General features: G+C 38.4%; 1 protein-coding gene across 4 annotated transcripts; it reads right to left on the bottom strand.

Moving 5' to 3' along the window:
- Positions 1 to 691: 691 nt before the first annotated feature.
- LOC306782163 (uncharacterized protein) lies at positions 692 to 20874 on the bottom strand. 4 transcript variants are annotated; one of them, XM_079275392.1, is made up of 18 exons: positions 20760 to 20874; positions 20396 to 20436; positions 19974 to 20244; positions 19785 to 19828; positions 18786 to 19065; positions 17074 to 17099; positions 16556 to 16841; positions 15854 to 15897; positions 15695 to 15768; positions 15358 to 15572; positions 14984 to 15234; positions 14732 to 14851; positions 14085 to 14214; positions 13916 to 13945; positions 11417 to 11455; positions 10392 to 10646; positions 8881 to 8925; positions 7163 to 7545 (listed from the first exon to the last, which is right to left on the bottom strand). In XM_079275392.1, the coding sequence occupies exons 1-18, from the start codon at positions 20869 to 20871 to the stop codon at positions 7523 to 7525; spliced, it is 2286 nt and encodes a 761-aa protein (XP_079131518.1). In that variant the 5' UTR covers positions 20872 to 20874; the 3' UTR covers positions 7163 to 7522. The 4 variants fall into 4 exon arrangements, with proteins under 4 accessions (XP_079131520.1, XP_079131518.1, XP_079131519.1 ...); XM_079275393.1 differs by having other exon boundaries at positions 15854 to 15888; positions 17074 to 17102; XM_079275391.1 differs by having other exon boundaries at positions 17074 to 17102.
- Positions 20875 to 25463: the final 4589 nt, after the last annotated feature.

A 25463-nucleotide genomic window follows, 5' to 3' on the forward strand; every position in this document is an offset into this window, starting at 1 on the left:
CCTGACAGAGCACCTCTTGAGATTTCACCTCTAAAGGTTGAGCAGTATGAGTTTGTAGAGAAACATCAGGTAATAAAGATTATTCTCCAACTCTTCATAACAACAATATGTGTGCATATTGGTGTATATATAGATTAAATGAGTGAACTCGTCTCTTGCTGTGATATTTTGTTTTTGTTCAACACAAACACACAACAATACAGAACATCGGTTCACAATTGCACCAGTTTGACCAAATCACTGATACTTTATGCTAATGTCACCTGGAATCGTCACCAGAAGGAGAATTGTACAGAAGCTGTCAAAAGTGATCGTAAATATTTTTACTTATTGGTCATGAAGAGAAATGGAGGTTCACTAATAATTTCCTTTAAAATGTTTATATTTTGAGACGGTATGGCACCAAGAAACTGTTGAGAGTGAACCTCACTTTAACTAATGACCACTGGGAAGGTTTTCTAACCCGAAATGTATTTTCAGAAGAAGCATTAAGTTAATATAAGATGTATTGTGTGTTTGAGTCTGTATGTTACGTTATGAAAGTGGCCTAAACCAATATTCTGGTTTGTGGAAAGCAAATAGGACATTGTTTTAAATAGCGTTGATGCTAAGTACATTCTGGTTCAAATAAAGCAACATTGAGCAAACAATCTTTAAAAACTTGGTGTTTTTATTCATCAGAGGCATCCTGGTGACTGAGGAGAAATTGCTGACACTACATTTTGTCTTAAAGACAAGTTGAGACCATTAAAAGAGATTTTCCGAACTAAGTACTGTAGCAATATCAACACGAGATCCCTGGTGGTTGAACAGAATTTGAAGAGAAATTATTGAATATTTTTCCTTTAAAAATTCTCCAAAATTATGCAAAAGCACATTCTTCCCAAATAACTGTTGTAGTATAACCAGGAGGAGCTCAAATGTTCTTTGTCACACAACAGTGACGTTATTGAATATTTATCCCGTGAAAAATTACCATAAATGATGCAAAATAATTGATCAACATCTCAAATTCCTGTTTTGAGCATGTGGGCTTTAGCCCAAACTGCCATTATTTATCCTACAGCTCCCTCTAGGGCCACAAAAGGCACTGACGCAGCAGCTACTCTGCACCCTGATACCTGTAAACAGACTTCATGTGTAAAATCGCTGCAGTTCCACATTAAAATAGGACTCTGCTCTCAGCCTCCTTCCATCCGGCCGGATACAGATCCTCTAAGAGTAAACCGCTGAATACAGAACACCTCAGTAACATGTGCTGAACGTCAGACAACAGGAGAGATCCATAACCAATTCATGCCTCTCCTCACATTCATATCACATTACATACATAAATGTTTCTAAACTCTATTACATCATTATATTTGCCTTGTATTACATTTTTAACACTCCATTCACTGAAAACGTCAGAACCACACATAGCAATCATAAGACTTTATTATGAATGTATATAGATTTCCAAATAGAAAACATTTTAAATGACCCTCCAAAAGTGAACGGATTGTTGTTGGGCAGAATAAAAGTGATTAATAGCACATATATGGCATAAATGAAAGGTTCAACCTGCTTTAGAAGCAACACTTATGGAAAACCATTTATGATCAAGCATGTTTTAATTTACACTAAAATAATTCGGCTAAAAACAGACTTTCATTCCATTTGTTGTTTGTTGGGTAAAATCATTACATGTCTGGTGAGAACCTCCATTCATTTCCTACATGATTGTCTGATAAACTTTTGATGAATCTGGTTTTCAACCTTGAAGTAAAACTCATCTCATCATGATCCTCACTGATCAGGCAGAAGAGGCACCGCGCCTCATACACATTGAAACTAATTTAAAGGGAACATGAAGAGGAAACAGCTGTTCAAACATAAAGCCGAAAAGCTTTTTCCTTTTTAGAAACCCCGACAGAGACAGAGCATTAAATTCCCCCGTTGTTATTGTATTACAAAATTGGGCCCATTAGACTGTATATTTGGTCTGAAGATACATTTCAGCACAACATTCACTTCTTTTTCTTGAGATCAGCAACAAGATATTCCTCCGTTCTCTCAAGGAATTTGTAGAAGACTTCTTTGCCTTCAGGTCCAGCAGAATGCAGGGGACCAGAGTAGAGCTTCCTCATCTTCTCCCCGTTGGTAGGGATGGTAGAGATTGCATCGTAAACCCCGTGTGTGATGACTTTTTTTTCGAGGAGCTCATCCAAAATGGCTCCAATGTTGTTCACTCTGTCGATCAGCGCGGCTCTATGTTCATCCACAAAGTCCGCCCCTGAGGACAGAAGGAAAAATGACACAGACATATTAGACATATTAGATTTATTAGATAACATGAAGCCAACTTGATACAACTCTAAGAAAAGGACTTCAGATTAAGTAACAGTGATTTCTACAGTTCAGTTGCATGTGTATTGCATTCATTGGAGCGTTTTTAACTGCATGTGGGTTCCAGGACGAGTACATGTTGTTACAGCTGATGAATAAGGGAACATCTCACTGTCACAAAATGAAGTTTTCTCCAAATGTCATTCTCACATTTATGACATTTTGGGGAAATGCACTTATTGGCATCTTGCCACGAGTGAGATTGGCATTTAGCTTAGCTTAGCATAGACATTTAGTTTAGCTTAGCATAGATATTTAGCTTAGCTTAGCATAGATATTTAGCTTAGCTTAGCATAGATATTTAGCTTAGCTTAGCATAGATATTTAGCTTAGCTTAGCATAGACGTTTAGTTTTGCTTAGTTTTGATTTTTAAACTCTGGACGGAGCCAGGCTAACTGTTTCCCTTCACTTCCAGTCTTTATGCTAAGCTAAGCTAAATGTCTCCAGGCTCAAATTCTTTTCTTGATGCACAAACATCACAGAGGTCTTCTCATCCAACTCCAAGAAAGAACACCAAAAAATAATATTTCCCCAAAGTGTCAAACTACTCATTTAAAGTGTAATAATAGTACGCAGCACTCATCTGTTCCTTTCTTGAGCCGGTGCTCTGTTTGGAGAAGAAGTTAGACCTGTTCTACATATACAACCATGCAGCAAATCAGCAACAAGGTTTCAAAGTCAGATTCTGGATTTCTAATGTTCTAAACAATCTGATCAGTGACTGATCACAGGCAGCATGAATTAAATGAGCTAAGAAGACATCATAGTACCTGTGCAGCCACCTTCTGCTCCGGCTGAGGGTCTCACAGCTGAAACAGATTTATGGAAAATTAAAATTGCTCAACGATGGACCGGTCTATGGTCATACATACATGCTACTGTGTTTCTATACACACAGCAAGTAAAAATATCATGTTTAATGACACAATTAGAAAACTAATGAAAGCCACAGACTTTGTCTCTCAAATGCTTTTCCTGCACTTAATTTGTCCTCAACTTCCTCTTCCTGGTTTTAAAACATATTGTGCGAGTCAGTGTCATCATACATGTAGAGGGAGGCAGTTTGCCACAGGAAATGTCATCCTGGTGTAAATATTGATTGCTTTTATGTTTAGGTGAGCTAAAGACAATGTTTCACTCTGCAGGAAGATAAAGTTATATTCTATTCTAAACTTCTATTCTACAATAGATATAAAAGGTTAAATCCCGAAGCACAGTTTTGTCTCATGTTAACAAAAAGTGTAAAAACAACTCACTGTCACTGGAACCGGGGTTTGAGGACTGTTCACCAATCTCTTTCTCTGCCAAAATAGAAAGACAGTATTAGATGATGGATGACGTCAACAACGAACATGATGGAATTACAACTTGAGTTACAGGATTATAGGAAACATTCTGTGATTTATAAACTGGGATCTTGGGTTTGTGCATAAGATTACGTTGCTTTATGGTTTATGTACAATGTGGTGGTTCAGTTTTCTTCAAGTCTGTCTTAAAATGATAATCACATGTTCATATGTGTATTAAAACTGTTTGTTTTTTATGTTGGACAAACTGAAAGAGTCTTAAAGATTTCCATATCTGAACACAAAACTGCAACGTGCCCGAACACATGCTAATTAAAACATTATTTTACAGCAGAGCGTTTTGTATTCCTGCTCAAACAGTTCTCTTCCTGTTCATACTGGTTGGTAAAGGAGCACATTCAACGTGTGATGTGAGACAAAATACACAGTTCTTGTTCTTTGTTGACATATTCATCATGTTTGATTCATTTTTAACTGGTCTGTGCAAATATGTGTGCGTTTGGTGTAAAACCGAATTAATATTGTGTTTTTGCCAGATAAAAAAGCACAGGTGTACATAATTAACAAAATGTATTAGAGCTGCATTCAACCTATATGGGAGGCCCTGGTATTTTGCACGCTCACTGGTAAAGCTTAGGGAAAGTTAATATAATTCATATAATTAATATAAATAACACCTGCACTTTTCCTAATATGACAAATCAAAATGTCTGTCATGAAAAGGGTTATATTTAGCAGCTGTGCCATTTTGCTGTATTAAACTGGAAATAAGCCTCGACTGGACCTATATGCACACACGGGCTTTGTAGTTTTTATTTACCAGAGACTTTGACGACATAACAAGGACATTTATTTTAATAATTTCTTCCAGTAATCGTGTCTGAGTGAGCTGCACTGAATGATATTTTTTATGCTTTTAAATGTCTGCTCTGTTAAGCACTTTGTGATAGTACTGTCTGTGAAAAGCGCTATATAAATAAAATTCATTCATTCATTCATATCATAAAGACGGTGGGGGGGAGGACATGACTGGCAACAGTCTGCAGATCGGGCGTTTCCCCTATGTGTGTTTGGAAGCAGCAGCAATTACAGTAAAAAGCCCTTTTTGATGCCCAATGAGCAAGAACAGGTGATGAAGTGCATATAAGCTGCCCTACCACCCTGCTTCATGCATCTGATACACCTTTTATTTCTTTATTTCACCCTCAGATAGTTGAGTCCGACACTGCTCCAAAGCGAAAGTAAAAAGTAAGGCGGGTTGGTTCAAACTATTTTTTTCACTTTAAATTTCAACTTTAATATTGTAGAAAATATGCTATGCTGCAAAATGACCACCTTTCCAATTAAACGTGGTCATTTGTCGCTTAATTATCTGTAAGCACACGTTTCAGGGTTTAACGGTCTCAAGCCGAATATAGATTCTGCTCTCATTCCACATCAAAACCATGAAGATATTTACCGAGTTTCTCTGCGTCATCGTTGCAGCCGATCTTCCTCAATAACTCTACAACCACTGCAAGAGCCCCGGCCTTGGTAAAAGTTGAAACCAAGACGTCTGTGACCACTAAGTAGTTTTTATCCTCCACCTGGTTGCGTTTGACCCGCGGCTCTTCTTCACGGTCCAAAAGCTCGTCGCGGAACAGCTCAAAGTTCTTCTGTGACAGGTCCGCCAACGCGCGTTTAATCAACTGTTTTGCGGTTTTGGGGGCCATTTCTTCGCGAAAGATCCCGGACTGTCAAGCAAATGTTTCGATATCAGCAGAGGAAGAAGAATAAGTTTCTCTTCCTTATGATGTAACTACATATACACGCAAAGATACATATGATGCCTTCAGGGGTTGTCGGGAAATCTTATGCCCAAGATATATTGATAAATAACAGAATTGATAATAATTATTATAGTTGAATGTAAAAAATGAACAATTATAGTAATTAATTAATTCTTGAATTAATAGAAAGTGAACTTAACCCTCCTGTTGTATTCCATGTTTTCGCTCTGAACATTTTCTGTTGATTTAATCTGATTGGCATAAAGTTCCATTAATTGTGTCCACACTGAGCATCTGTCTGAATTTAGATCATTTACATTAAAGTCTGGGTGTTTTATTTTACACCTGAGATTGTCCCGGGCAAAAATGAATGAGACAACAATTAGCGTAGTTCAGGCTCATGTCCATTCATCAGATGGACACACTTCCTCTCCCAGACCCCCACATGCATAAGTGTTTGAGTGCGCGGGCACACACACACACACACACGCACACACACGCACACACACCTCAAATCCCTTCTTGGCTTTCATGGCAACCCATCAGGGAACCCTTCCCTTCAGTAATGAAGAAACTAACCTGGTGGAAGAACCACGTCACCCAGTGCAACGATGTGACTCATTTATGTGTTTATATTGTTACAATGAAGCTCTGTGGCACAGAATGATAAGATAGAAGACTAGCAGGCTTTGGATACACAGACAATAATAGTCGTTCACTTTTGTCTTTTCATGGGAGTGATTGAGCGTAAAGAGAAATATAGAATATTGGCATGCAGTGGCTAAGTCTAGTCCACTACCCAGCTTACTCCCAGTGCAATTTAATAAAAATGCACTATTGTTTTTTCATATTTTTCTTGAGTAACAAAAGTGTACGAGGCCACAGCTGCATTTTGTTGTGCGACCCTGTGTTGCAGAATGACAATAAATTATCCTTGAACCCTGGAATGAAATGAAAAACCAGTTTTCATTTGCACTTTATAGCCTGAAAATATAAATGAAGTCGAGTTAGGTTGGTTCAACTGATTTTAAATGATGGTCCAAATATCTTTTTTTATTATCTGGAGTTGCATGTTGGTCATGCAAAGAAAACTATTTAATTGAAAACAACGTAACATTTCGCAGGTTTAGCACCTTTTAAAATGTGTCTTGATGAAAAGTCAGAGGATCACCGGTTATTATAATTCATTCAACCTCATGGGGACATGAATGTGGACCAATGTGTACAAATGCGTGCAATTTCATGGCAGTCCATCAAATTGCTTTTGAGACATTTCACTCAAAACCACGCATGTGAACGTTTATATTTTGAGACGGTATGGCACCAACAAACTGTTAAGAGTGAACCTCACTTTAACTAATGACCACTGGGAAGGTTTTAGAACCAGAAATGTATTTTCAGAAGAAGCATTAAGTTAATATAAGATGTATTGTGTGTTTGAGTCTGTATGTTACGTTATGAAAGTGGCCTAAACCAATATTCTGGTTTGTGGAAAGCAAATAGGACATTGTTTTAAATAGCGTTGATGCTAAGTACATTCTGGTTCAAATAAAGCAAAATTGAGCAAACGATCTTTAAAAACTTGGTGTTTTTATTCATCAGAGGCATCCTGGTGACTGAGGAGAAATTGCTGACACTACATTTTGTCTTAAAGACAAGTTGAGACCATTAAAAGAGATTTTCCAAACTAAGTACTGTAGCATTATCAACACGAGATCCCTGGTGGTTGATTTAAAGGTAACATTAAGAGGAAACAGCTGTTTAAACATAAAGCCGAAAAGCTTTTTTGTTTTTGAGAAAACCCCACAGAGACATAGCATTAAATTCCCCCGTTGTTATTGTATTAAAAAAATTGGTCCCAGTTAGACTGTATATTTGGTCTGAAAATACATTTCACCACAACATTCACTTCCTTTTCTTGAGATCAGCTCAGTGACGATAAATGTCTCCTTTTCCTCAAGGATTTTGTAGAAGACTTCTTTGTCTTCAGGTCCAGCAGCATACGGACCAGAGTAGCTTCATCATCTTCTCCCTCCTGTTGGGGATAACCAAGATTTTCATTTTAAATCGAATTCATCCCCTGAGGAAAGAAGGAAAAATGACACAGACATATTAGACATATTAGATTTATTAGATAACATGAAGCCAACTTGATACCACTCTAAGAAAAGGACTTCAGATTAAGTAAGAGTGATTTCTATAGTTCAGTTGCATGTGTATTGCATTCATTGGAGCGTTTTTAACTGCATGTGGGTTCCAGGACGAGTACATGTTGTTACAGCTGATGAATAAGGGAACATCTCACTGTCACAAAATGAAGTTTTCTCCAAATGTCATTCCCACATTTTATCTATGATGACATTTTGGAGAAATGCACTTAATGGCTTTCTTGCCAAGAGTGAGATTGGCATTTAGCTTAGCTTAGCATAGACATTTAGCTTAGCTTAGCATAAAGACTGGCGGCTCGGGAGCACAGTCTGTCCAAAGTTTGTGTTTTTTGTACCAAACAAACAAGATATAGGCAGATTTTTTAACTCTGGACGGAGCCAAGCTCATTGTTTTCCTTCACTTCCAGTCTTTATGCTAAGCTACGCTAAATGTCTCCAGGCTCAAGTTCTTTTCTTGATGCACAAACATCAGAATCAGAACCAAGTACATTACAAATACAAGGAATTTGACTTGGTGAAATGGTGCATAACAATGAACACAGTGCAATAATCAAGACGTAATTTAGAAATAGAAACATATTACAATTTACAATAAAGTATAGTGCACAAACAAACATCATTTTAAAACAAGTATAATGTAAGTGTAATGTAAAAGTGTCAAGTGTATTTAAATATAGAAACATAGAAGGGATGTGCAACGGAGTGTACCGGTAGGAAATTGTCCTGGGGATGACAGAGTCAGTGTCAGTCACAGAGGTCTTCTCATCCGACTTCAAGAAAGAACACCAAAACATAATATTTCCCCAAAGTGTCAAACTACTCATTTAAAGTGTAATACTATGACGCAGCACTCATCTGTTCCTTTCTTGAGCCGGTGCTCTGTTTGGAGAACAAGTTAGATCTGTTCTACATATACAACCATGCAGCAAATCAGCAACAAGGTTTCAAAGTCAGATTCTGGATTTCTAATGTTCTAAACAATCTGATCAGTGACTGATCACAGGCAGCATGAATTAAATGATCTAAGAAGACATCATAGTACCTGTGCAGCCACCTTCTGCTCCGGCTGTCATCCTGGTGTAAATATTGATTGATTTTATGTTTAGGTGAGCTAAAGACAATGTTTCACTCTGCAGGAAGATAAAGTTGTATTCTATTCTAAACTTCTATTCTACAATAGATATAAAAGGTTAAATCCCGAAGCACAGTTTTGTCTCATGTTAACAAAAAGTGTAAAAACAACTCACTGTCACTGGAACCGGGGTTTGAGGACTGTTCACCAATCTCTTTCTCTGCCAAAATAGAAAGACAGTATTAGATGATGGATGACGTCAACAACGAACATGATGGAATTACAACTTGAGTTACAGGATTATAGGAAACATTCTGTGATTTATAAACTGGGATCTTGGGTTTGTGCATAAGATTACGTTGCTTTATGGTTTATGTACAATGTGGTGGTTCAGTTTTCTTCAAGTCTGTCTTAAAATGATAATCACATGTTCATATGTGTATTAAAACTGTTTGTTTTTTATGTTGGACAAACTGAAAGAGTGTTAAAGATTTCCATATCTGAACACAAAACTGCAACGTGCCCGAACACATGCTCATTAAAACATTATTTTACAGCAGAGCGTTTTGTATTCCTGCTCAACCAGTTCTCTTCCTGTTCATACTGGTTGGTAAAGGAGCACATTCAACGTGTGATGTGAGACAAAATACACAGTTCTTGTTCTTTGTTGACATATTCATCATGTTTGATTCATTTTTAACTGGTCTGTGCAAATGTGTGTGCCTTTGGTGTAAAACCGAATTAATATTGTGTTTTTGCCAGATAAAAAAGCACAGGTGTACATAATTAACAAAATGTATTAGAGCTGCATTCAACCTATGGGAGGCCCTGGTATTTTGCACGCTCACTGGTAAAGCTTAGGGAAAGTTAATATAATTCATATAATTAATATAAATAACACCTGCACTTTTCCTAATATGACAAATCAAAATGTCTGTCATGAAAAGGTTTATATTTAGCAGCTGTGCCATTTTGCTGTATTAAACTGGAAATAAGCCTCGACTGGACATATGCACACACGGGCTTTGTAGTTTTTATTTACCAGAGACTTTGACCACATAACAAGGACATTTTTTTTTTTTATTTCTTCCAGTAATCGTGTCTGAGTGAGCTGCACTGAATGATATTTTTTATGCTTTTAAATGTCTGCTCTGTTAAGCACTTTGTGATAGTACTGTCTGTGAAAAGCGCTATATAAATAAAATTCATTCATTCATTCATTCATATCATAAAGACGGTGGGGGGGAGGACATGACTGGCAACAGTCTGCAGATCGGGCGTTTCCCCTATGTGTGTTTGGAAGCAGCAGCAATTACAGTAAAAAGCCCTTTTTGATGCCCAATGAGCAAGAACAGGTGATGAAGTGCATATAAGCTGCCCTACCACCCTGCTTCATGCATCTGATACACCTTTTATTTCTTTATTTCACCCTCAGATAGTTGAGTCCGACACTGCTCCAAAGCGAAAGTAAAAAGTAAGGCGGGTTGGTTCAAACTATTTTTTTCACTTTAAATTTCAACTTTAATACTGTAGAAAATATGCTGTGCTGCAAAATGACCACCTTTCCAATTAAACGTGGTCATTTTGTCGCTTAATTATCTCCAAGCACACTTTTAAGGGTTTAACGATGGAATATAGATTCTGCTCTCATTCCACATCAAAACCATGAAGCCGTGAGATATTTACCGAGTTGTTTTGCTTCCTTGTGGCAGTCGATCTTCCTCAATAACTCTACAACCACTGCAAGAGCCCCGGTGTCGGTAAAAGTTGAAACCAAGACATCAGTGACCACGATGAAGGTTTTATCCTCCACCTGGTTGCGTTTGACCCGCGGCTCTTCTTCACGGTCCAAAAGCTCGTCGCGGAACAGCTCAAAGTTCTTCTGTGACAGGTCCGCCAACGCGCCTTTAATCAACTGTTTTGCGGTTTTGGGGGCCATTTCTTAGCGAAAGATGACAAAATGACAAAGACATATTAGACATATTAGATTTATCAGATAACATGAAGCCAACTTGATACCACTCTAAGAAAAGGACTTCAGATTAAGTAAGAGTGATTTCTACAGTTCAGTTGCATGTGTATTGCATTCATTGGAGCGTTTTTAACTGCATGTGGGTCCCAGGACGAGTACATGTTGTTACAGCTGATGAATAAGGGAACATCTCACTGTCACAAAATGAAGTTTTCTCCAAATGTCATTCTCACATTTTATCTATGATGACATTTTGGGGAAATACACTTATTGGCATCTTGCCACGAGTGAGATTGGCATTTAGCTTAGCTTAGCATAGACATTTAGTTTTGCTTAGTTTAGATTTTTAAACTCTGGACAGAGCCAAGCTAACTGTCACTTCCAGTCTTTATGCTAAGCTAAGCTAAATGTCTCCAGGCTCAAGTTCTTTTCTTGATGCACAAACATCACAGAGGTCTTCTCATCCAACTCCAAGAAAGAACACCAAAACATAATATTTCCCCAAAGTGTCAAACTACTCATTTAAAGTGTAATACTATGACGCAGCACTCATCTGTTCCTTTCTTGAGCCGGTGCTCTGTTTGGAGAACAGTTAGACCTGTTCTACATATACAACCATGCAGCAAATCAGCAACAAGGTTTCAAAGTCAGATTCTGGATTTCTAATGTTCTAAACAATCTGATCAGTGACTGATCACAGGCAGCATGAATTAAATGATCTCAGAAGACATCATAGTACCTGTGCCGCCACCTTCTGCTCCGGCTGAGGGTCTCACAGCTGAAACAGATTTATGGAAAATTAAAATTGCTCAACGATGGACCGGTCTATGGTCATACATACATGCTACTGTGTTTCTATACACAGCAAGTAAAAAGATCATATTTAATGACACAATTAGAAAACGAATGAAAGCCACAGACTTTGTCTCTCAAATGCTTTTCCTGCACTTAATTTGTCCTCAACTTCCTCTTCCTGGTTTTAAAACATATTGTGCGAGTCAGTGGTGAAAATATTGATTAAAATGCCCCTTCACTCATTTATCATTCGTCTCTCCCAAAACTGAGCCGCAAACCTGCAAAATCAAACTTGATTTATAACGTTTGAATGATTTATATATAGTTTTCAGTATTTTATTTACATTTTTCCCTTAACATGTCTTTCCTTTATACTCCTATATGGTTTGTTACCACATTTGTTCAATATGTTGCTATGCTTTTATGTTTAGGTGAGCTAAAGACAATTTTTCACTCTGCAGGAAGATAAAGTTTTTTCGATTCTAAACTTCTATTCTACAATAGATATAAAAGGTTAAATCCCGAAGCACAGTTTGCTGGAATGCTGGAAATACTGTAAAACAACTCAATGCAACTAATTTTTCTACTTTTTTACTCTTCTAGAATTAAAAAAAAGAAAATAAGAATTTAAAAAAAAAATGGTGCAGACTACAATCAAGCACGCGTTGAGGCACACTGGGGAATCTGAGTAAGCTGGCCTGTTTTACGTTTTGTCAGGAGCTGAGGGACCGCAGAGAGGAGCTGCGGGTCAATAAAGGGCTCAAAATGTCTGCCAGAGAGCTCTCAAACACTCAACGGCCAAATCCCAATGTCCCCCCTAAACCCTAAGCCCTGAACCCTCAAGGACTTAATTGACGTCACCTGGTAAGTGGTTGAGTGTGAGAGACTGTGAGGGCTTGAGATGGTGTAAATAGGAACGGGACAGCACTTTGCTTGAAAACGACAAAAAATATGATGTATAATTGTGGGTATTTATTTTATACTTTGTACTCCCTGATTTGAAAGTATTCCAGGCTCTTTCCTCACAGGTTGAGAGGTAATTCATATCATATATTTACTCGTTTTTGTCAAAACGGCTTCAATGACAAAATCAAATATTTGATGAATAAATAAGTAAATAAATATCTTTTGATTTCATGTTTGTTTTTTGTTCCATCTTTAACTCTTCATGTTTCTGTGTAAATTGAATATGACAAGCTGAACACATGTGCCGTCCTCTTTGTTTACCTTTTTTTTACGTCTCCATGCGTCCACTGGTTACCCCGTGTTTAACGTCACATTGCAATGATTTGTGGGTAATTCCCTTAGGCTAAGTCGGAAAGGGTTCATAAAGTTCTCAAAATGTCTGCGAGAGAGCCCTCAAACACTCGATGATTTGACAGTGGGACAGCCCTAAACCCTCACGGACTTTACGGGAGCACGCCTCAAAGTGTGAGAGTCTGTAAGGGTGGAGATTGGGATTGGGCCAGTGATGCTGCTGCTTGCACACATTCACGAACGTACTAACATACTGAAATTTAAAAAAAACAGTTGACTTCAAAATAAAAGCAAAGCAGCTGTATTCCGTGCATGATGTACACTTATTTACATTTTATTCCTAATTTCCTAATTTCCAAAGGGCTGGGTATGGCCCGGGGGCCATACAATGCCCAGGTCTACTCTAGAGTCATAGTTTTGGTTGTTTTCCAAAGGCAAAATGTAAATTCTAACTAATTTGAGAAATATAAACATTTTATTGACAAGAAACATTAACGAGTACAGGCTCAGCAGGACATTGTTTTGTTATCAGGTAATACGTCTGAATGCTGCAAAGGCTTAAAGATTATTCATATTTTTACTGTATAATAAATCCAGTGATTTTGGCCGATTTCATAATTTGCCACTACAATGTGCAGATACCAGGAATGCAGGTAGGATGATATTGATGAAGTTCAGGTGGAGTCCGTTATTCTGGAGAAAGAGCGTTAAGATTTGACACCAACACCCAAACAAATACACTCCTCTCATCAGTGCTCCTTCAGAACTGCCCTCTCACTCCCACTGCCTTCATGTTTCCCCTTCATGTGCACACGCAAGAACAAGTTGGCTGGAACAGCGTCGTGTGATTTGGCCCGAGCCATTTAGTTTGTTTCCTCTTTACAGAGCCATGACGCACACATGCAGAACAAACAGCTAGCGGACTGTGAGGAGATGTTCACTGAACTTGAGAAGAAATGTCTTGAATTGGAATCGCACCTTGAAGTAACTTGATTACTTTAAATGTATGCATATACATGCAGCAGGTTAATCATCAGATGTCTCCCTGACCTTCTTGATAGAAGACACTGTGTTGGTTTTTGGGGGGGTGTCTGTCTCAGCAGACTGATGGACAGAGCAGAGCTTTTACACACTCTGCAATGAAAAGTGCACTTCCTCCTAATACGACTCATTAGAAATGTCTTACCTTGTGAATGAGCAGTGCTTGGGTAGTCATCTGAAAATATAATGCAGAGATTAATATAATATATATGAAGCTGATTTACTGCCTTTATCTTACATGATGCATATTCAATAAAATGAAAGTGGTACTTATGCAGTGTAGATCAATTCTTGTGATATTCTCTTAAATTTACCTTTTCGAACTGTACAGGTCCATACTGGTTGAAGCTCATTTTCTTTTGTGAGCTGGAGCTCGAACGTTTTGTCTGAATTTTCAATGAACACTTCGAAGAAATTTCGGGTTTCGTTCCTGAGTATTAACATCTGTGAAGGAAATAAAAATAAAAAAGGGAAACAAGTTAGACCTTGAGCTAAAGTGCACCAGAATATCTTTTTTCTCATGATTTTCAAATAAAAAAGGATTGTGGTGGTAATTTCACTTACATCAAAGAGACAGTGACGAAACATATGAATATAAATGCTGCATATTGCCAAATATTAGTAAAATGGTGGACATGATTGCAGATATGTTTGAATGTATTTTTATTTAGAAAGATTGAACAGAACAGAAGCGATCCTTGAGGTTGGACAGGTCTAGACTTCATCACTACAGCAGCTGGAGAAAGAAACAAGCCTATAACGTCACACAGCTCGTGTGGAGTGTTTATTTTACAAGCCTTGAAACCATGAATGTTTTAGGAAGATTAAACTTCAGTATGTTAGCTAAGTTCAGTCATTTCGTCATGTTTTCTTGTTTAAAATATTGTACTTGTACTCTAGTATCCAACTAATGTTGAAACCACAGTTCACTTTATAAATTGAGGAGCAGTGAAAAACATACCTTAGGACCAATTACTGCACCGTCCAAATCTGTGGTTAAGATGAAACGATCTTTCAGTTTCAGGGACTTCTGTGGAGGTGGCTTTTGGATTAATCTGTATCCACATATCTTGTCCAATTCCTGTAGAACAAAACAAACCTTTTCAACATAAAGTTGCTACAAAGTTAAAGCAGCCAAAATTGTTATCTGTGTTGTGAATTTATCAAGCTAAATCGGATTATTATTGGTATTGACAGTAAGATATGAAATTACCTGTTGTTGGCCAGGATCTTGTGGGATCAGATAAACATCGAGTGTGAGGAATGTCTTGGCGGTCTTGTATATTAACACGTTACAGTTTATTTTCCATGAAAAGCCGCGTCTCACTAGGGGCATTTTTAGAGAGAAAACGGGTTCACACAGCTTGACATGGGACGATGTGACCTCAGACACTTTTTCCACAACATATCCACAGTCATCTATGTGCAGGACTGCAAACTTGTCTAATATCGTAGAGTTGTCATCTGTACAAAATAAAAGCAGACAATTAGTGAGGAGAAAAGGTCTGCATCAGTTATTGTAAAACACACTGTCTGAAATATAAACAGTCAGTTTATTTATGTTCATATTTCTTCATGTCCTCTTACCTATGCAGATCCAGTGTGGCAGCTGCACTTCATCTAACTTCCCAGCAATGACTGTGATGTTCACTAGGGGACCTGCAGCCATGTATTGCATGCTGTTGATCCTCTCCATGTGTTTCTCCACAGAGCTGAACTGGTACTGAAAGCTGACCTTTCCCTGACAGATCCAGCGCAAACCAGAGACGCTGCATTCAAAGGTTCCTGCTTCAGACTGTAGGCTAAATCATGAAAAAGAAAACGAGTGAGTGTGAAAAGTATTGCCACTATAATTCTCATGTTGCATTGGTTTCCCTCCAGCTCCAGTTTGCTGTGACGCAGTAGTTAGGACGTTGTATTTTACCTGTAAGTTGGAGCCTCGTCTGCACCTGTACCGTTCACTTCAGGTTCACGTTTGGTCCAGTTACTGGAGTCCTTCTGCAGAGAACAATCATTTAAAAAGATTTGTTTCTTTCTGCGACATACCATAAATTAAATAAATAAAATAAATGGAAGGACTTACAATGATGCTTCCACAACCCTCAAGCTCTGAACTTCCTGAAGGCCCTTGTGAAGACACAGAAGATTTAGAAACAATTATGTTTCATGACGTACTAAACTACATTCGCCATTTTGGGTAGTTCTCACTCCTTATTGGTCCCTGTTCTCAGGGTGGTGCCCCGTTATTATTCATAATTGTTGATCATTTTATTGACATTAATAATTCTATTTATGTCAATAATTTAGTTTTCATATTTGCTGATAACCACACACGCTCCTGATAGATCCCAACAAATATGAGGCTACAACATTCGCTACCGGTTTGTAACCGGTACGACAGCGTTTAACTGAAACCTCGCAGGTCTAATGACAATGATGGCGAGTATGCAGTCACTGAAATCGCTGATGACGTAGCTCCAACCGAAAGGAAACATAAATGTTGAGCATTCATGATAATGTCATTCTTTATATAGCCTGCCTATCAATTCATTTTAAACATGAATAAACACAGATTATATCTAACCGTATGGGGTCAGTTCAGTCTCAATAATTGCAAATGCAAACAGAACGATTCACAAATACATTCCAATGCACACATGAATAAATTACGATTTATATAAATGTAAAAAAAATCACAAACATATTTCTGCATTTGTATGTATTTCTGTGTGGATCGCTACATTGAAAATAAGTCAAAAGTGACAGATTTTTCCCCACAACTTACCTTTGGATCCTGAGCTGAAGTCTGACAACCTCTTCACCAGATCACTCCTGTTCATCTCCATTAAAACTTCACTGGTCACCTCCACAGACTGCTGCTTGTAGATCTCCATCATCATCTCCACTGTTGCATCTCTGTCTGCCGTCTCCATTCTCTGTCTTGACATTCTTGGGAGGCCTTTCTTCATTCTAGTGCGCTGCAGGACGAGCTTGAATTGCTCAAGCTCCCCGTAACTTAGATCTTCTAGTGTTTCCAAAAGCTTCTCCCGAACTGATGTCATGGTTACTTCCTGATAGATTAAAAGTAATCAGAGTGCATTTATGTAATATCGCCACTGTAGTAATGAAACATTAAGCAAGTCATTAAGAGTATTGTAACAATGTATATTTATAGGAGATCAGGCACAATGATACATTTTGAGTTCAAGATCACTATTACTGTCAACATGAGCATATTTTCAAGCTGTAACAATTAAATGAAAGCTGTGTTGTGTAAAATGTGTCTGATCTGACACCACTCACTTTCTTGATTGGTTTCGACAGATGTTCTTCTGAGGAGAAAGAAAACAGAAAATGACTCGTTGACTTATCGCGTGGCTTATCGCCCTGGAAGCCGTTCAACTATCCGCCATCAACCATGAAAAAAATAACCTTTATTTCTGCTTAGTACGTGTTGTACTGAGCCGCGTTTGGTGTGAACGCAGCATTGGTGAGGACTTCACTTCATGGATGTGTGGTGAGGGTAACTAGCCCGTCTATCGATGGTGGATTCCCCTGCTATCAGTTCAAAGGCCGCAATAACTGAATATTTTCCATGATTGACTGAATTTTTTTAAACAATGCCGACAATAATAAATAATGAATTTGCTTCATGCGTGTTGAGATGAAAAATGACTGCACGGTTGGTGTCACTGTCCATCTTTTGTCTCCATGACCTTAAATAAATGCCGAATCTATAAGCTTGTTCTGTATATTGTGATGTCATGAGAAGGAGTGTCATCAATGGGAGATACATCCCCTCGCAGTGGTTGCAGCAAAGACTACAACCCATCATGGCATCTGGGTAACTGACTACAATTCCCATAGTCAGCAGGGCAGCCGGGGCCAAGGCTGCTGCCCAGCTGAAAGAGAGGTGGCTGATTACCCTGGAGAGGTTGGTGTGGGGACAAAGGAGAACATGTTTGGAACGAGTAGGAGAACAGGAGCGAACGAAGAGAGAAAGAGTTTTGTTTTACTTTAAAGACAATGAACCAGAAGTAAAGCTGAAGATACTTATGTTTGTTTTTGTAGCGGCTTTCGGCTGGAATTAAGTTGACCTTTTGCTTAAATAATCGAAATATATTATTTTGAGTTCGAAAACAACTGCTTGTCGTCTTCAATTGTGCACCCATGCCTCACAAGCCGATCCCGACCTCTCAAGACATCACAATATTAAGTATTAAACACACACACAGCAAGCGCTGCAGTCCTTGCCTCTGTAATTTCCTCAGTCCTCAGTCAAAAAGTTTAAATTTATTGAAAAAGATAGATGAAATAATTTCCTAAATCCACAACATTTATCGAACAAACTATTCTGCTTCAATCCATATTTGCTGGCATTAAGCCTTTCAAAAACAACTTTTTCACTGTGGTCAAAAACTGTCTGCTCTCCCACATTCCACACAAATGAAGAATCGCATCTAAAGCCTGTTGACATTTAAAGCTTCATCCCAATAGAAGCTTAGAAAGTAAAAAAAACAAAAAAAGACATTCAGTACAGCCTTTGTCAAAAATGTATTAAAAGCATGAATCTATCTTTTTAAATGTCTTATAATCATTGAAAAATATGAATTAAAGTCACAGGTAATAAATAATACTGTAGATTCAGACAGAATATTTACGACCCTGACAACGAGAAACTTTAAGGCAACCACTCCGTCAGTCAGTCTTTTCTGGACACCAACTGCCCTTTCATAGTAGTTACTGATGTCCCAGATTTGTAAAGATAAATATTACAGTGCTGTCAAATTGGGATATTCAGAATGTAATATAAGTCTCAATTCTGTGATTTCTGCAGTTGAACTAATAAATGTGGTGTTGTTGAATTGCTGCCTACCCTCTATTCTTCAATACGTCACATTAGGAAATAAATAAGTTTGATTATTATTGATTGTTATTGATTATTGTGAATTCTAAGATCTATTTTCTGAGAAACATATTGTATAATGTGAAAGTGTTTGTATTAATTAGCTTACCTGAGAGTCCTAAGCTGGTTTCTGACAACCTCTCTACCAGATCTCTCCTGTTCATCTTCTTTAAAACCTCCTCTGTCACCTCCACAGACCGTTGGCCGTGGGTCTCCATCATCAGCTTCACCATTTCAACTCTGTCTGCCGTCTCCAATCTCTGTCTTGGGATTCTTGGGAGACCTTTGTTTATTGTCGTGTACTGCAGTTTGAATTTCTCGAGATCCTGGTAATTCAAATCTTGCAGTGTTTCCAAAAGCTTCTGCTGAACTGATGTCATGGTTGCTTCCTGATGGATTAAAAGTATTCAGAGGTATTAATATCAATGTTAGATAACATTACTTAAGAGCTCAATCGTAATGCCGTGAGAATCAATTTAAAACACTTGGTTTGGTTTGTATCATCATTACAATGTTTGTAACATTATAAATGATGATTGTGATAGAAAATTCTGCCGTGACTTTTCTAGTGTGCTTTATTCAATGTTTGACAAACCTATATGGGATTTCTGTTGTAACCTCCTTCTCCCGGAAGGGAGTGTTTAGATTCGATTAGTCGTAAATCTAAACTGCCGTGAGTGTTGTGGGATGTTTAGAATAGATCAGTCATAGACCTTTGATGTAGGGAGTGCAGATAGTAATCACAGAGGGTTTAGCTTCGCGGTAGTAAACCACAGGATCTACAGATTAGGATCTGTAGTAAATGTTTTATTACGGGTACTATTGTGAAATGTGTAGATTAGAAAATAACCAGATGTCTTGGAGAGACACCTTCACCCCTGCTCTCTTGATGCTCTGACCCTTTAAAAGATGTGCTCAAACGGCACGCAGGTCACTCTCTCCATCCCACAGACAACACAGGCACTCTGTGTGATGATTGAGTCTTCCCTGCCACATGATTTTTTTTCCACCACATGATACAAAATATAAATGATGACAATGTTGGTAACAGGATGGTTTTCAATCTGCATCTATAAATGAAAGCTGTAATGTGTAAAGTCAGACTCACGCTCTCTGACAGTGAAGGTTGATGTTCATCCACAGAGTGTTCTTCTGAGGAGAAAAGACATTTAAAAACTCTCTGGGGAATAAAAACTTATGAAGAGTAAGATTGACTTTAATGGGGTTTAGATGCTTCAAAAAGGAATAAAACAAATTCACGACATTTTGAATGTTGTGTTTTTTATCTTTGTCTTACCTTTGAGTGCTGAGCTGCTCTCTGACCACCTCCACATTAGATCAGTTCTGTTCATCTTCTCAACAACCTCCATGGTTAAATCCACAGACTGATGGCCGTAGAGCTGCATCATCAGAACCACTGTTTCTTCATTGTCTGCTGTTACTCTAAACATGTATGAGATGTTTGGGAGGTTCTTCTGCAGGAACTCCTTGAATTTCTTGAACTCAGAATGATCTAAATCATTCAAGGTTTCCAAAAGCAGCTGTCTAACAGCTGCTTTTGTTGCTACCTGAAAATAATCAATAGATTCATAAAAAACAAATCAATAAATCATGACTTTGGGTCTTTTTTTAAATGCTGAAGATGACAACATTTTTTCAGCAGCATTGGTGGAATGAAAGCTGTGTTGTATGACGTCAGGCAGATGTGACATTACTCACTCTCTGGATCCGTGCAGATCTGTGTTCATCAGAGAGTTTCTCTGAGGAGAAAAGTAGTAAAAGTCATGAGTGATTGATCTAACGTCTGACAATAAATATTGTTCACAGGCAACATTGCTTTTTATAAAGTCTACACAACACAATATTACACTTAAACCACAACAGTCATTGTTGTCTCCTCTCCCAAAATATGTTTCATATCAGTCATACAATATATTTTGTACACAAGATGATGTGTCTTTTCTCGACATTATCAATCATAGTATTCATAATGAAAAGAGAAGAAGCTTATGACACAACCTATGACATACGTGTGAAGTAGCAGTTTCATGGTTTTAAGATGTTTTTCTCTTTGTTGTCTTACTTTTGGGTCTTGAGCTGCTGTGTGACAACCTCTGCACCAGATCAGTCCGGTTCATCTTCTTTAAAACCTTCTTGGTCTTGTTCACAGACTGTTGGCCGTAGATCAGCGCCATTAAAAACACCATGTCCTGCTTGTCTGTTACCTCTATCCGCATCAATGAGATGTCTGAGGAGAGTCTACTGAAGTCAGTTTGACTCCAGAGGTCATCCTTGAACATCTTGAGCTCCTCGTCACTCAAACCAGCCAGCGTTTCCAAAAGCAGCTCGATAACAGACGCCATCGTTTCCACCTGATATATTCAAAGGAAATGTTCATGAGAGAAAGATTTAAAAAAATTAGATTTTTCTGTTCACATTTCATCAATGTCTGTTTTAGAAACGTTGATGTGGTGAGTACATCAGTCATATCACACAAGATCATGATATGATTCATAATATTTGTCCAATTCATCTCATACACACTACAGTTCTGAAAAAACCTTCTGATGAAAAATTAAGTTGGTTTTATTCATCATTTATAATATTTAAGGTGAGGATCATTTTTAATCTACATCTGTTGAATAAAAGCTGTATTGTCTAAAGTAGCGCTGCAACTTATTATTATTTTCATAAGTTAATGACTTGCAATTTCTATTTTTCAATATACAAAACAATCAGTGTACAAATATCTATAAACACATCTTATGTCCTTCCTCATTGCTCCCTCCCAACCCCGTGCAACTCCAAGAACAAGTGGGATGAACAACATTTCAATCAATCAATAATGTACCTTCATAGAAATAATATTAAGAAATATAAATAAAATAACATAAATACATTAATCCTTTTTAGAACATAATATAAAATCCACCTGGAGAACTTGAGATTCATCAGCTTCCTACTTACCCGTACTCCTGTGCACTCATTTCAGTTAACTATCATTCTTATTATTGATGAATGTGACGATTATTTTCTAAATTGATGGATTCATTGTTTGGTCTATAAAATGTCAGAAAATGGTTAAAGATCACAATTCCCTAAAGTCCACGTTGACATCTTTTAAAACTCTTGTTCTGTCTGACTCAACAGCCCAAACCCAAAAATATTCAGTTTACAATGATACAGAACAGAGAAAAGAAGATCTTCAACAATATTTCACATTTTTGCGAAACAAAAAGTACTTCAATGATTAAGAGATTGTCAAAATAGTTGTGATTTATTTTCTGTTGATCAACTGATTGATTCATTGTTTCAGCTTTAGTTTAAAGTCAGACAGATGTGACATTACTCACTTTCTGGATCAGTCCAGGCCAATGTTCATCCACAGTGTGTTTCTCTGAGGAGAAAATAAATATAGATGATTGATTCAACACCAAGCTTTATAATAACACTGTTGGGGTCTGACCAAATGGCTTCAATATGTGCTGTGGACAAAGAGAATCAGGCCTTAACTTTTTCAAGCAAAGGTCTCATCCTGACTTATAGTTTGATGAGAACAAGCCTCCTCTGGGTGGAATTTCACACTTGGGTGTAAATTCCCCCCCCCCCCCCAAAAACTATGGGTCCTGAAGTCACCTGATTGGCCGAGAGCCAAGAGACCCGAGGACCACTGTGGTTCAGCCACTGTTCTATAAAACTGTCTCCTTCCCCCATCTCCACGCTTTTTCCAATTTTCCCTCCGGGGTTAACAGGAGGCACGCAACCGCTCTCTTCCCTCGGACCCCGGTCCAGGCCACAGAGAATCCAGCTTTCCCCGCCAGCGCGACGCCGGCCACGAGGAAGCGCGGCCCTTCACCCCCTCCTCAAACCCTGTCAGGTCACGAGCCATTTCGCTGGACGAAACAGCCCGCGATAACGAATCCGCTTCAGCGATCCGTTCAGTGCTTTTTGCTCCTTTTTCTTTTTGCGCACACTCCGGCAGGAAGACGTATAATCCTCTCCTGACCGATGATTACCGGGAGACCTACGGGCCACGTCGTCTCAGCCGAAGTTAAACTGTCCTCCCTGCAGCGAGGATAGTTCACGTCTGCGTTTGCTCCAGAGCCACGCCGACGGACCGAAGCCGCACCAGCAAACGCCGTGCGACACACAGCGCCCGCTGCAAAGCCGCGCCGACCCGCAAGCTCCCCCCTGTCCCCCTTCCCGACGAGGAAAACGGACCACTTTGCTCACGAACACTTCAACGTTGCAACGAAGCATCGACAAGTAAGATTCTTGGCATTTGGGCATAGCTTAGCTTAAATTATCGTAAGTTTAATTCAGGTCATTCATTTATATGTTGATATTCCCGTGTTTTTGTGTGTTTAAGTTACTGTCGCGTGATATTGAGATATGGCGCAACTCCTCGCGGACGAGAGAAGCTCCGCTGTATTCGTGTATTAACTGTGACTGTTTGCTTGGGATTTATTTGATTTCTTTTCATTTGTTTTACTACACTTCGTGTAGTATTCTCTCCTCATTAAATCAGCTCTGTGAGTGAAGTGTGGAATCTCGGCTATCGTACATAACTGCTGGCAGTTCTACCGACAACGGCACGTTGTGTACGATACGCCAGCGATCCCCATTCTCACTGCAACGCGGACCGCGCGCAGAAGTTTGATTCATGACCCCCACCTTTGCGCTCTCTTTCTTATCTCTGCCCCTGGGGAAACCCCGTTGAAACGATCGCCTCACAACACACGTGCTGCATCGGCACACGTGATTACGTACAGCAGTCCCATTCTGCCATTTTGGCCCGCGTCACTCGACTCCGCCATCTTTGTAGTTTTTTGCTGTAGTTCTTAAGGCCCCTCCCCTTTTGGCCAGCGTCACTCGACGCCGCCATCTTTGTAGTCTCTGGCTGTAGCTGTAAGACTCTTCTTCCTTTTCACCCACAGACCCACACACACACATACACACACACACAGACATACACCCTCATCCATTTTATTCATTCTTTAGTTTAGGCATATAAAATTGTATGATAACGTTTGTTGGTTGCAATATTAATTGATTTGATCATTTATTATTTTGATTTAATAAACTGTTATACTTTAAGGAGCAGTCGTCTGTGATTACTTGTGCATATGTATTTGATAAGACTGTATGTAGTAGCCTGTGCTCGAACTTAAAACCTTCACTGTCACTGAATGTATAGTCATACGCAGACTATTGACATTATGAGTGACTACTAATTATGAGACTTCGTTTTATCGTTTGGTTATTGGTCCCTGTTCGCAGGGTGGTGCCCCGTTTTTATTAATAATCATTAATAATTGTTACATACATCAATAATTCTATTGATGTCAAGAATTCAGTTTCTTAAATGCTGATAACCCAAACACGCTCCTTTAGATCCCAACAACACACTGTCAGACTACAAGAACTATAATGTTAAGGATGATCGCATTATGAACAGAAAATCTACTGAATACCATCATAAAAATAAACTACCGTCTTCTTTGCGAGACTGAAATGTAAATTAAAGTAACTTCATGGCTTTGAGGAATTATTTTTCTTCAAGTTCAATGAATAATATTCAACAGATTCATGTGAAATTATGTTGACAACGTCAACCAAATTCACATTGGGTTCTATACAATACTGGTGATAATGAAATCAAGATACACAAATTGAATGGACCAAAAAACAAACAAGATCACGTGTCCCAATAAAAAAAATGTTTTCAAAGAATAGATGTTGAGAGACTTTTGAAACCACAAAATGTACAAACTAGAGTTGCTGACTCTCAGTTGTATTTCTAGTCATGCAACTAGTCGAGATGCAGTTTACATCCATGTCTGTCGAAAATGTTGGGAACGAAAAGGAGCGTGTTTGAGCCAACAGCAAATATGAAAAACTAAATTATTGACATCAATAGAATTATTAATGTCAGTAAGATTATTCACAATTTGTAATAATAACGGGGCACTACCCTGTGAACAGGGACCAATAACCAAACTATAAACTAAGTCTCATAATTAGTATTCACTCACAATGTCAATAGTCAAATACTATTTAACATTCAGAGTGAAAGGGAAGGTTTGAATTTGAGCACGGGCCACATATCCAGTTATCACCACAATACACATGCACCAAGTTATCACAAACAGCTGTTCTTTAAAGTACAACAGAGCTTATTAAGTACCAATAATAATGATCTCCTCAACTAATGTCTAAAACTAACAACAAATACTACACATTTATGAGCACGCTATCAAAAATCAACAAACTGGTAAGAGGGAGAGTGTGTGTATCAACAACAACAACAAGGTATCATTGCAGCACTTAAGAAGTTATATTTTGTCTCCTCCCCTTTTCTTTGCTGATCCAAAAAAAGATCCGTGACTCAAAAACCGTGATCCGATCCGAACCGTGAGCTTTGTGATCCGTTGCACCACGAGTAATTAGCATATGAATTATTGAGTTATGTCTAAAAACATGTTTTATGAGGTCAGAGTGACCTTTGACCACCAACATCTAATCAGTTCATCCTTGAGTCCAGGTGGACGTTTGTGCCAAATCTGAAGAAATTCCCTCCAGGCGTTCCTGAGACATCACGTTCACGACAATGGACCAGATGGAAGTACGTATGGACAACCCGAGAACATAAAGCCTCCGCCCACGACCACAAGTCAACAGACTCATGAACCCCTCACAACATCTTCACTTTGAAGTTGAAATCCAAAACATTCACCTCTGAAGTAATATTTGTCTAATTTAACATGCAGTCTTTATTTTGTATGCA

This window comes from Melanostigma gelatinosum (genome assembly GCF_949748355.1).
Source record: "Melanostigma gelatinosum genome assembly, chromosome: 9".
Lineage (NCBI taxonomy): Eukaryota > Metazoa > Chordata > Actinopteri > Perciformes > Zoarcidae > Melanostigma > Melanostigma gelatinosum.

Excerpts from the sequence above, each read along its gene's own strand:
- LOC306782163 (XM_079275391.1), bottom strand. The coding sequence starts at position 20,871 with ATGGCGCTGATCTACGGCCAACAGTCTGTGAACAAGACCAAGAAGGTT. Across the intron at positions 20,437-20,759 it reads CAGCAGCTCAAGACCCAAAA|AGAAACTCTCTGATGAACAC; the intron begins GTAAGACAACAA and ends TTTTCTCCTCAG. Across the intron at positions 7,546-8,880 it reads AAACCCCGGTTCCAGTGACA|GGGATGAATTCGATTTAAAA; the intron begins GTGAGTTGTTTT and ends TTCTTTCCTCAG.